General features: G+C 35.9%; 1 protein-coding gene across 1 annotated transcript; it reads right to left on the bottom strand.

The window, feature by feature from the left end:
- Nucleotides 1–5,992: 5,992 nt before the first annotated feature.
- On the bottom strand, nt 5,993–11,259 carry LOC100890316 (histamine H3 receptor-like). The gene is made up of 2 exons (XM_030983805.1): nt 10,199–11,259; nt 5,993–6,059 (listed from the first exon to the last, which is right to left on the bottom strand). Exons 1-2 carry the CDS (start codon nt 11,257–11,259, stop codon nt 5,993–5,995), a joined length of 1,128 nt encoding a protein of 375 aa, XP_030839665.1.
- Nucleotides 11,260–13,346: the final 2,087 nt, after the last annotated feature.

Genomic DNA, 13,346 nt, shown 5'->3' with positions numbered 1-13,346 from the left:
AGAAGGTTGAGTTCTGGGACGACGTGGAAAATCATTTGTGAGCGTTATCATTGTTATTATGCCAGTGTGGAAGAACATCAGATAACAAATGTTCCCTGAAAAGCATGGCTCTTCAAATGCCTTAATATTCAATATATGGCACGTAACATCATACAAATCGGGACAGATTTGTATGCTACATGTTCGTGTAGTCCCATATACATGTAACTTTACTAAGACTGGGCCAAACTTCTTATCATGTTGATGATTCCAGAACCTTGCAGTACACACCAGTACTTATAATTATGCTAGATGATTAACCTGTTCTGATCTATTCCACACAGTTTTTCCACAATGCAATCGCATGACCAGAACTCAACAGTGCAATGATGCACGACTTTCGAAACATGAATCATTCGTACTATTTTATCAAATGAGTAGGAAATATGATATAAGTCGAAATATAAGTAAAATACCTGATCAAAATGCCAATATTCGCGCAACAATGATTTTATTTGGCCTAAGCCGAAAGGCGACACGACAAGCCTTAAAATTTGAAAAATACCGCGTTGTCATGCCAATTCATATAGTATTGCAGCATTACGTTTCTTAAGTAATTGTGGAATGAGTAACAAAGCACAGTACATTGTTGCCAAGAAGATAGCAATCACAGTGTAATATGACAAAGAAGGGTGATATTAATACTGTCATCCCATGTCAGATATCAGATGAGAAGAGATTATTTTGAATTTTGTGTAATGAAAGAGAAGTTACTTGTGAACAAATGCCTTATACTGTATGATCGAAATTGTGGACATAATGTGGTTTTAATTTATATACATGTATATTCACAAATATACAAAATTAAAGGTAAAGACCAGTATTGGAAACGCCCTAATTTCAAAAAATGAAATGGAAGCTCTCATTACCAATCATGTGAAAGAAAATATTTTGACTAATACATGATGATAAAAAAATTTGCCGGGAAACCGCCTACTAATTCATATATTTGGTAAATTTGTTTCTCTCATGGTCTGTGAGAGATATAGGGTAGTCCCATATACATCTTTCTGTGTATAGTGCTTGTAACTTTACGAAGAATGGGCCAAATTTCTTATCATTTTGATGATTCCAGAACCTTGCAGATGCTAGATGCTAGATGATCAACCTTTTCTGATCGATTCCACAACGTTTCTTTCACAATGCAATCGCATGACCATAACTGGTTTTTACCTTTAAGATCATGACAGTGAGATTGGCAAGTACTTCTTGAAAGCAGTTTACTCTTGACCTTTATGTGAAGCAAAAATGAATAAACCCTGAAAGGTTTTCTCAAAGTAATCAGAGAGAAAGCAAACTAATATACTAGGAGGAAACCCCTTTTTTTCTTCTCATTTTTCATTTTTGATTGGGAGAAACAATTGTGAAGTGTGTGTAACTAGAACAACCCAAACAATGAAAGTATGCAGTGAAAGTATGCAGGTGTGTTTTAGGAAAAAGTCCTCCGACACCACTGTCACTGGAAATTGATCAACAACCTCTAAAGCAATCCACGTCTGTCAAATTGTTAGGAGTCCATATCCGCTGTGATTTAAAATGGAGTGATCATGTTGATTTCATGATAAAACGTGCAAATGGAAGAATACACCTCAGTAGGATCTTGAAAGGTCACGGACTGCCGATCGAAGATCTCTGTACCATCTACACTGGTTTCCTTTACCCCTCGTAGAGTATGCCTCGCCGGTGTGGAATGGAGGCCTAACTAAAAAACAAGTAGATCGACTAGAAACGGTGCAAAAAAGAACTCTGAGAATAATCTTGGGACCTAATTACCAGTCATATGAGACAGCACTGAATCTAATGACTGTTGTAAGAAATTGAATGTCAGGATGCATTTATTTATTATGAGACACTTCAATATTATGCACTAACAAGTATTATTCGGTGTTCATACAGATGATATGTCAGTTTAAAAAAAACATATGTTTATACTGCATAGTCTCAATAACCATGATGCTAAGGAGATACATGTAGAAGGATAGATCAACATTCATTTTTTATAATGATTTCATTGAAAAGGACAGACACTAGAGAACAAAATTCTACACAAATAGAAACAGTAACTTTTACAATGGTGCTTGAAATCATCTGTTCTATACGAAGAGAGCAAGAGTGAGAATAAATTGGAACCATCATTGGCGAGGGTGTACACAGTACATTTGACTGAAACTGTATCCTTGTTTATGAGACTTAACATTATGGCTATTTTCTTTCCTACATTTGTGTACATGTTAATTGGAGAAAGATTTCGAAAATGTATAGATGGATATGGTAGATGAAGAAAAAAAAACTGTGTTTATATTCGAGACGAAGATCTTCCAAGGTAATTGTCACACATTTCTTCTTTTAAATGATTGCCTATAGAAATGGGAATGACTGAAAATGCAGCCGTATGCTTGAATTCTTTACAAGCACTGTTCTGAATCGATTTTATTAGCATTTCTTTATCACTATCTTTTTCCTGCTAAGTGCCAATTGCCTGTATGACAATTATAGGAACTATTGAGAGAGGAAAAGGAAATTTCCATCAAAAATGGAATGTTTTCATACAATTGTATACATCATTTAGTTTACTGATACTATTTTCTTCATTTTTATATCTCTGGGCCTCTCCATTCCACTCCTTCTCTCGGATTTCATAGGCATTCGACTGTGTGTCTCATAAATTCCTCTATAAAGGTTTGGATTTCTTTAAATTTGGCTCAACATTTCAGAAAAGGATTAAATTGTTTGATGAAAATGCTTCTTTGAAGTATGTCCTACTTATCGGAGACTGTATAGATAGATATTTGTTTGGGCGAGGGCGTCGTCAGGGAGATCAATTGCCTTCGTACCATTTTTTTTGAGTGAAATACTTGGAATCCTGATGCGTCATTCGATTCTTAAAGTAGATATTCATTGATTTTAAAAAACTAACTTTATTGTCATTATTGCAAAGTTGAAACTTTGATTCGACAAGGTTAACAACATTCAATGCTTGGAAACATTCGAAGTAATGATTATTGTAAATTACAAAACGCTTAAATACAGCCCCGACATAGCACCTGAAGAGCTCTCCGAACGCTGCTGAGATGTGTGAGATCACAGTATGGACAGGATTTGCACAAGCAGACGATGTCCCTTTACATCGCACACATTTTTAGTCGCTGTGTTTTCATTTTCTCTTGAGTTCCTTCTCTTACTTCACTACCGTCAGGCTAAATGTATAAGCTATTGCCTCAGTCTAAACCCCGTGCATGTTTTTGTTTTTGTCCTTAATATCATTCCGGGGGGGGGGTTCAATTTGAAAGTCTTGTTTTTTATATTGTTAATTAACTGCTATCCTGTGTATTTACAAGCAAAGTATTTTAGTTATCAGAATCGTGTCATTTTCCCTTTTGAATGGTTTGAAATACTATTAGATTTATATACACTAAACTCATTATAATTTGACAATTAATAGCTTTGAAATTATGTACATTCTTTATGGGATGTCGTCTGCTTGGGCAGTATTGGTCCAAATTGTGACGTCATTGAAACATCGTTATTTTTCTGGCGAATCTCTCGTATATCCCAGCTGCTATGGAGGTGGTTGTATTTGTATTTGTATAAATCACCCGATATGTAGTTGACCTAAAACTTGTACGATGGCCATCTGTTAGCTTACCAGTATCTAGTGATTCATTAGTTGACATATTTGTGATTTTCTTTGAATTTTACCTTAGGGTTAGTTTCAAGTTAGTTTCAATGATGAGAAAATACTCAAACTGTCGCAATATGCAGATGACACCCGCTTAATGTGCCCTTAAAATACTTGTTGACTTGGAAAATATGTCCAGTTTCAAAATCAACATAGCAAAAGCGCAAGGTATATGGATCGGGAAGCATAGGTCTCTTAAAACAGAAATTTACACAAACACAAATTGAACTGGATATCTGAAGTTTATTTTAGGTACCTATATACAGATGGTTAACACACTTATCAAAAGATCAAAGGAAATAAGAGTCACATGACACATGGTCGAAAAAACTCATTGACTCCCTTGGGACGAGTAACCATTGTTAATCCGTTATTTATACCGAAATAAAACTAAGTGTTTTTATCACTTCCAGTACTAAACTCACAAATTATTAGAGAGATAAATCTATGTTTTTACTCGTTTATATAGGTGATAAACCTGCAAAAATGTGTTATTTGTGTAAGGATGGTGAAGTAAAAATGACAGATATTTTCATACGTATGAAATCTCTTAAGATATCATGGATCAGAAGATTTATTAATGACTAATTAGATGCAAACCTTACTTGTCATATTTTTCCTTCCACCGTGTTTGCCTCTGTCGGATCCTGAATTTGATCCGGTTAATATGTTTTCCAGAAAATTGTGTATAATGCCAGGGAAGGGCAGTTTATATCTACGCGTATTTTCCGGATAACTACACTGCTCCAATTAAGCGGGTTTAAAGGCCGTGAATAAAAATTCATCGGCCTTTGGTTAAGGTCACTGCAAAGTATTGTGGGCCTGCTAGGTCAACCTGGGAGTTTAGTTGTGGGGTAAAATATTCTGATCACGTGATCACTCCGATTTCCGGTTTATCTCCGTTATGTTCACTCAATCGGAACGGGTAAGTTTCTACTTACGTTATCCGGTTAGCCCCCCCCCCCCCCTGCATTATCCTTCTAAAAGAAGGGTAATTTTGCCCGTGAACGCGTCACAGCTCTCACGGCCATTAACCGGATAATGGCGGAGAAAGTCAGTTTCTATTAGGAAAACATTATCCCTAACGGCCATTAACTTAGCCTATAATCTAGGCGGAGTGCCGAGCTTTTTTCTTTGCTGCTAGACTAACCCTAAGCAGAACGTCTGATACGGCGAGACTACGAACCGTGAGTCGCGAAGCGGCTCACCGCCTATAATCACTGGTCTAGCTAATCAATATTCATATATATTCAAAATGGCGGATCTATCAATCATTCAACAGCCCTACCAAATAAGGTACACCTATGTTACGTTCGACCAAAAAAAAATCAAAAATCAAAAACCAAAAATATCCCTGCCGGCTTCAATAACGCTACGAATAGCGGATTCCTGCAGTTCTCTGAATTTTCCATTAGGAATGCCTAGTTTGTTGGCCGCATATGATAAACTTTCTCGCAGAAGATCGTCGTCGCATGAACTACCCGCCATCTTGGATGAAGAAAATGACGTAATGTCACGTGATTTATAATATGCATATGCATAGACTCTTCTCCATACGTGTTTCTGATTGGTTGAGTTCATTTCGTATTCATGAGGTTTTTTCGTACGAAAAACTGCCACGGATTCATGGTCGATAATAAAAAATAAAAAAAAAACGACTAAAGCTAGACCAGTGATTATAGGAGGTGAGCCGCTTCGCGGCTCACGGTTCGTAGTCTCGCCGTATCAGACGTTCTGCTTAAGGTTAGTCTAGCAGCAAAGAAAAAAGCTCGGCACTCCGCCTAGATTATAGGCTACCATTAACTGGATAATGCCTTCTAATATAAACACACTGATTGGTAAAGAGAACTCCCTTCATACGAAATTGTGAAATATATTGTATAATCTTTTCATTTTCATCTTAAGAGAACTCCAAAGAGGTTGACATGCAGTAGTTATCTACAGTTATTCCAACCTGATCATAAAAGGCAAAAAGCACTTCTTTCAGATAGTTTGACATTCAGCGTGTTTCTATTAGAAGCCATTATATCCGGTTAATGGCCATTAAGGGATACATTTTGCCTAATAGAATCTGACTTTCTCCGCCATTATCCGGATAATGGCCGTAAGAGCTGTGATGCGTTCACGGGCAAAATTATCCTTCTTTTTAGAATGATAATGCAGGGGAAGCTAATCGGATAACGTAACTAGAAACTCACGTCGTTCCGATTGACCGGAAATCGGAGTGATCACGTGATCAGAATATTTTATCCGACACTAAAATCCCATGTTGACCTAGCAGTCCCACAATACTTTGCGGTGACCTTTAAGTTCGATGAACTTGTATTCCTGGCCTTTTAACCTGCAATGACAATGACAATGACAGTGAGAATGACAATTTATTTTCATACCACCCACATTGGGCGTATTGGAGAAGTTTACAATCAGTTTGAGTATGTCAATTTAACACTGTAAAATAAGCAATTAAAATCGAATCAATATTAATCAATACAAAGCCTCACTATCGACAATAATGAGAAAAATTATGACGATAATAATAATTGTAATGATAATAACAATATTAATAATAATAGTTATAATTATTAAAAATAAAAACGATGATAATAACTACAATTCCTGGCACCCGTAAATTGATGTTTGAATTAATGAAATACTGAACTTATTCTTGATAGGCCGATCAATTTAATAATTTCATATAAGACAAAAAAGAGAAACATGAAGTTAATATTGAATTTTGTGCACATACTTCAATAAATGAAAACGAAGCATTTTTTTCGACAGAATTTTAATATGTTTAAAGGTAAATACCAGTTTTGGAAACACCTCCTTCTCAAAAAAAAAATGAAATGAAAGCTCTTATTACCAATCAGGTGAAAGAATATGTTTTTACTGATACATGATGGTACAAAACTTTGCCGAGAAGCCGCCTACTTATTGATATATTTGGTAAATTGCTATATCTATTTGGACCTGATAGATATCGCGCACGTGTCACGTAGTCCCATATACATATTTCTGTGTACAGTGCTTGTAACTTTATCAAAACTGGTCCAAATTTCTTATCATTACGATGATTCCAGAACAGTGCACCATTACTTATAAGCTAGATGATCGACCTTTTCTGATAGATTCCACAACGTTTCTTTCACAATGCAATCGCATGACCATAACTGTTTCTTGTCTTTAAACGTGTTTATACATTATTGGAGTTAAAAAGCTGATCCATTTTCAGTGTATTTGGTTTTTCAATAAAATATTTATCGATGAACAATTTTCTGTCTGAACGAAAGACAGGGCATGTAAACAAGTAATGAAACTCATCCCTAAGCGATCGCAAAGTGCAGAGCGTGCAAAGCCTCATTTCCCTGGAAGTATTTGAATATCTACCAGCTACAATCGGCAGGTAATGATTTCCACAGCGAAAACAACTTAATATTGTCCGATCTTTTTTAATGACATCGATTAAGTTTCTTTCTAAACATAAAGAATGTTTGAAAATTCGATATTTATTACAATGTAAATTGTCGTACACACAAGCATACCAATACTGAGCATGATAATCTTTCAATCGACGTTCCAAAGTTTGTTTGACCCACTCACAGCTAGTATTTTCACTAATTTCCCATAAAATAGACATCCCCATATTATCCAGAGTCAGCTTGATTTTGTTTTAACCAAGGTGCCTGAAAGATATTCTGCTCAAAGAGTAATTTTAAGATAATATATACACCTTACCAGAAAATGTATATTGTCCACTATATAATGCCCACTATATAATCCTACACCAGAAGTTGACCATTCTACTTACGATATATTTCTCAAGTTTAAGCCTCCCCAATTCACCAAGTACCATACAATTTGCAGTTGTTTTTGCTCACAGAAAGGGCTTGCTTTCAAAATGTCATGTAGAAAATTTCAAGATCATGTAGCACTACAAAACCCCAAATCGGAGCAGTGTATTTTCCCGGATAATACGCGTAGATAAAAATTGCCCTTCCCTTGCATTATTCACTATTTTCTGGAAAACATATAAATATATATATACCGGATCAAATTCAGCATAACTAATAGAAACACGCTGAATGACATTTTGAAATCGGATGGTTCGTTTCTGTCGTAATTTGAATGTCGACATAAATTCGATATACAAATAAATTGTAATCATTACAATGGGTTAAAGGTAGCTGCACACATGAAAATCTTAGGCTATGTAGTTGTGATATATAATTTCTAAACGGGAATAGCTAATAGGTCGATTTTAGTCAAGAAACATTGTTTTATAGCTTAATTGATATTTTGACTTTGAGAGGGAGCTATACAACACAAAGAGTTAATTATTTACAAATCCATAACTTTAGACCCGATTTCAACCACGACAACGATCACTGAATATTGTAGGATCGCTTATGCATCCAACATGTTCATTTGAACTAAATTGATAACCCCCATACCAACACTTTGTATGTCCTTTAAGCAATGCTATTCGGGCGGGTTTTAAACATAATGTTATACACAAATTGATGGAACCCTCTATATGTATTATATCTGAAGAATTACTTCTAATATTGAAAATGAAAAAAAAGGATGTTTTCATATTTACCAGTCGTTGTTGAAACATAATGTGAACGAATGTAAAAGCCTTACCAAATGGAAACAGGGTTTTGATCTAGAAGAAAACACATTTTTTTTGGTATTGTCTGATTCCCTATCAGTCAACTGTTGATATGAATAGCAGGTGGATCCAGTTTCAGATATGAATCAAAATACTTTACATCCAAGATTAACTGCTGACATTTTAATCATTTGCTGAAAAACATTGCACATTTTATTTTTGTTTATAATAATAATAATAATAATAATAATAATAATAATAATAATAATGATAATATTAATAATCTTACTCATAATCACAATCGTAAGAAAAAATGATAATAATAATACCTATAATAATACTAATATTTAATAGAAATAGTATAATAATAACAACATGCTTAAAGCATTTATAAATAAGGTATTTTGTAAAAAGCGCTGTTTAAAAAGTTCAAAATATTATTAATTAGTGTTTTTATACCACAGTTTTAATTCAGCTCCTAAGCTCGTCGTTCCTACTTATAACAACGATACCCCTAAACGGGATAAAATCAGGCTATAATAATAATAATAATAATATGAATTTATAATGCGCACGTGTCCGAAACTTCCGATCAAGGCGCGACAAAATATATAAGCAGATCACACAAAACAGTTCAACAGATATTATTTGCCATTGGTAACGCTATCTAAACATGGTAAAAGACAATAAATCGAAAATGGCTCTCTTTCGAAAATGTTTGCAAAAATACAATTGGCCGAATACCATAAAACTTAAACTTTTCCAGTTAATTGCTAACATTTTCCCAAATCTATTTTGTGCATGAACATCAACTTAGAGCAGAGGCAACTTTACTTGTATGCATACTCATTCATATTTTTCGTTTGCCTGTCAGACCTTCTAAAATGAAAAATACCATAAAACGTGTGGTTCCCCTCATTTAACAAAATATTAAATAGCAAAGCTTGAGTTTTCGGTGCAAAAAGGAGGATTTTGTTGATATGTAACTTCACCTATCTGATAATAATCCTGTTTAACTGTACAGGAGGCAAGCAAAAGGAAATTGAGCCAAATTTCCTGAAATATTAATCAAAATGGCTCGACTGGGCATGTGTGGGCACTAATCTGACATATAACATAATAAAGAACTGTACTTGAACAAATTCATTTTATTTTGTTTTCGTGTTCCGGAAGTAATCGGAAAAGTGTCGATTTGCAGCTTTTAGGATTGTAACAGTTTACTTTTTTTCATAAATTAATACTGCTATTATACAATATAACCAAATTTCCTGACACAATTAGGCTTTTATGTTCATATTTCATCATCTGTTCGATTTTTCCCTTGGTAGTTAAAATACAAAGTGAAATATAATTCTTTGTGAGAAAAAAAATACTACTCAAGCATTCCAATCATGATTTTGGCGGCATCGAACCTCGGACATCAAAGGTAACAACACAAATGTAGCTTCTATTGTGCATCCTTAGAAATCGGCAGCTGCTTGAAAAAAACAAATCCCAGTTGAGACTCCAGCTCTTAAATTTGTTTGGTGTTACTTTAAAGAATGTACGTGGATTCAAGAGGAGCTATTATCATGAATATCGTCACCTGCGTAATAGGGCATGATAAACCTCAATGCGACTTACATGCTGCAAATTGGATTATATTTCTAAACCTACGCCATAACATCCTCGATCCATAGACCTTATAACTGCCGAACAACTGCCTTTGATCTAAATATCAATTATCTCTCTGCCCAATCCCATTACAGGTCCATCGATCAAGGAACAAAAAGCGTTTAAAGTTTTTACGAAAGTGTACATTGGTGGCGGCATATATGAATGGATTGATCGTGGAGTTACACCACGCTATAACCTCGGTTATCTCCCACAAAATAGTAGGTATGCATGCGTCTCCGCAGAATGAGAACATAACGCTTGTTGCTATGTAGGGCAACCAACAGAGTAGAAAACATCCTGTAAGAATGCCCAAGACTACGGCAGCCTTCTGATGCTTGACAAGTGCCTTCCGATCATTCCTCACCTTCTGGGCCCTTTCACTGTTACCGGGGACGGCTCGCTCCAAATGGGATGTGGTAGGTCCGGCAGTGGTATGTATAGTGATATCGGCTGAACTACCTGGGCCACTTTGTCCTGGATTAGCTGTCCCGGGATCGCCAAGGTGACTTTCTCCAACTAGTACTGCTCGACAGGCACTGTTCCTGCGAGACATAGATTCTGCTGATTGGTTTGTTGGCGGACCCTGTCCTACAGTTCCTTTAGACCTTTGACGAACTTTCAAGTAGACAGCAATGTTAATGACAAAAACGAGGACGAAACTAATACAGAAATAGACCAGGTTTATGAAAATCGGCGCTATAGGATTGGTTAGATATTCCATGAAGCAGGTAGTTTTGTAATTCACGCTGTATGACCCAGTTATAGGACTCCAGGCAAACGCTACCAAAACCCAGAAAGTAACCACGATGGTCCAAATGACAACTAGGGTCAGTCCAACTCGCTTCTTAGTCTGATAGTTCTGGTACTTCAGACCCATGCTCACCAGAAGATAGCGGTCCCGGCTGATAAGGATAATAGAGAGCCATGAGATATTGACCACCGAATAGTCCAAGACTGACCACAGCTTACATATGATCTCACCGTGCGGCCAGAAGCCTTTGATGAACCTTGAGAGGTTAAAGGTCAGACTGAACACACCCACGAGGACATCGGTGATGGAGAGGTTCAGGATGAACAGATTCGACACGGTCGCTCGTATGCGTGAATCTCGAATGTAGGCAACGATCACCAAGATGTTCCCGATGACAGTCACAGTTATGATGACTGAGAAGATGAGCGATAGCATTGCCAATTGAAATGTTGAGTAGCGATGGTCATAGCTGTTTTCATCGGGTAATGGTTTGCTAGCTGATGGGAGGCTGACATTTTCCATGGCTATTTGAACAAAATAGTTCCCAGCTTAAATCGCCTTACGGTATTAACCGGTTATAACAAATTAAGAAATGTAGAGGCCTGTTGATACACCGAGTAAAGTTATATGATACGAAAAACAGAATGAGAAAGATGTATGACGCTCATACAATTTTGCACCAATAGATCATGCTTCCATCACGGTAGCATATGTTGGCAACTCTACAGACGTACGTGCGGGTGTATTATACTCGTATATTATTTACTCATAAGCTCGTACGTGCGTTGCTCCGGAATGAAGAGAAATAATATAGAGACGAAGTACTCAATGAAGCCAAGTACAAACAGAGAATTGAAAAAAAAAGCAGTACAGTAAAGGTTACATCCATGTTTCTTCAAATATGATTTGATTTTGCACGAATGCTTTATTTTTTCGCGGCTTCGTTAAGAAACTTTACAAAAAAGGATTTGTGGATATAAAAATAACAAAGAACACATGTACACCTAGAAGATCAATGTGCCTACTCCAATCCAGCCGGGCACCATATGCTAAGTAATATCATTCTGTGTATCTATAGACCGATGTTTCCTTGGTTTATTTAGGAAAATGCAAAGCTAATATTGTTATGTTATTCGATTACATCAATCAGGCTGATTTGATTAAAAATATTTCTCATCAATGAAACACTTGTAAAGGCTATATAGTCTTTTAAAAAAACCTACACAATTAAACCGAGTGCCGCTTCCACCCGGCGAGTCACCATGTTTGTTAATCTTCTATTGTGTATCCTTAGACCAAGGTTTTCTTTCTGTATTTAGGAAAATACGAAACTATTTTGTAAAGCTATTCGATAACATCATTCAGTCTGATGTGATTAAATATATATCTCATTGATGAAACATTGTAAATGGCATAGTACAAAATACAAAAATCCATTAAACCGAGAGCTACCGCAAAACAGCCGGGCGGATTGTTGAGGAGAAAATAACGACTTGTACCTACGGCCTTGATGGGCTCAATATGTTTATAATTTTTAATGTAAGGAATGTGTTTGTCTTGTGTTTCATCATACATGTATCACAATTATGGAGGAAGGGTACAATATAATGACTGGAATATATATTTTTGTATCCCACCTTTCCGGGATATATAAACATGCCCGTACAGAAATCCCACATTCCTTGATTTCGCCCCCTCTTTACCTAATTTCTGACTACCCCCATATGCATTTGGAATAAAATGGAATAACAGCAAAGATCCCAATGGCAAATCATGCATTTAATTACTTTATTTTAAAACTGTAAACGTGTCTTGCATTTCTTTCCACTAAAATTCCTAACTTGAAAAAACACAATTCGAATACGAATGACAGGTGTTAGTTTAAATAATGAAAATGAGGCCTCGACAAGTGACGATTAATTTGAATGCGAGTTGAGCAGTTTCTAAATTAAATGACATATCTATGAAACCCTTCGACCAAAATCCTAAATTAAACACAAAAACGGGAAAATCGAATGATAATTGGCATGGCAAAGCCGATCTGCGCTAACATAAATGCAAGGTAATGGAATTTGAATAACAAACTCGATCGCAAATTCGCCGAGAAATCCTATATGACGGCGTGGATATTGATGATGTGAGGGGCATTACTAAAAAAATATTTAAAAAAAACAAAAAAACACGAAATTGGCTTCGGTGTCCGTACGAGCAAAGTAATACAAGTAAAAGTAAAAATTGTTTTGATTTTTTTGTTGCTGTTGTTGTTTGTGCGTTGTATTGTAGTTTCGATCCAAAAAGACCTAGTAGTCATGGGTGTTCTTCATGATTGTATTGCTTAACTAAGTTGATGGATGTCTCACAATAGATTAAAAGTTAATGAAAATAAGACAGAGATGATGGTTCTTGTATCTCCTAAACTCAGACATCATCTTTCAGATAATATTTCTCTATCTGTATGTAATTCTCAAGTTGAGACATCCGATCATGTTCGTAACTTAGGGGTGATATTTGATTCTTCGTTGTCCACTAGCAAACAAGTTACTGCTTTGAGCCAATCTCTGAATTTTCACCTTTACAACATTTCAAGAGTGAGGAGATTTTTGACAGAA

This window comes from Strongylocentrotus purpuratus, unplaced genomic scaffold, assembly GCF_000002235.5.
Source record: "Strongylocentrotus purpuratus isolate Spur 01 unplaced genomic scaffold, Spur_5.0 spur5_scaffold_13, whole genome shotgun sequence".
Classification (NCBI taxonomy): Eukaryota; Metazoa; Echinodermata; class Echinoidea; order Camarodonta; family Strongylocentrotidae; genus Strongylocentrotus; species Strongylocentrotus purpuratus.
The sequence above is the reverse complement of the archived record's forward strand: the minus strand, read 5'-3'. Positions and strand labels throughout refer to the sequence as shown.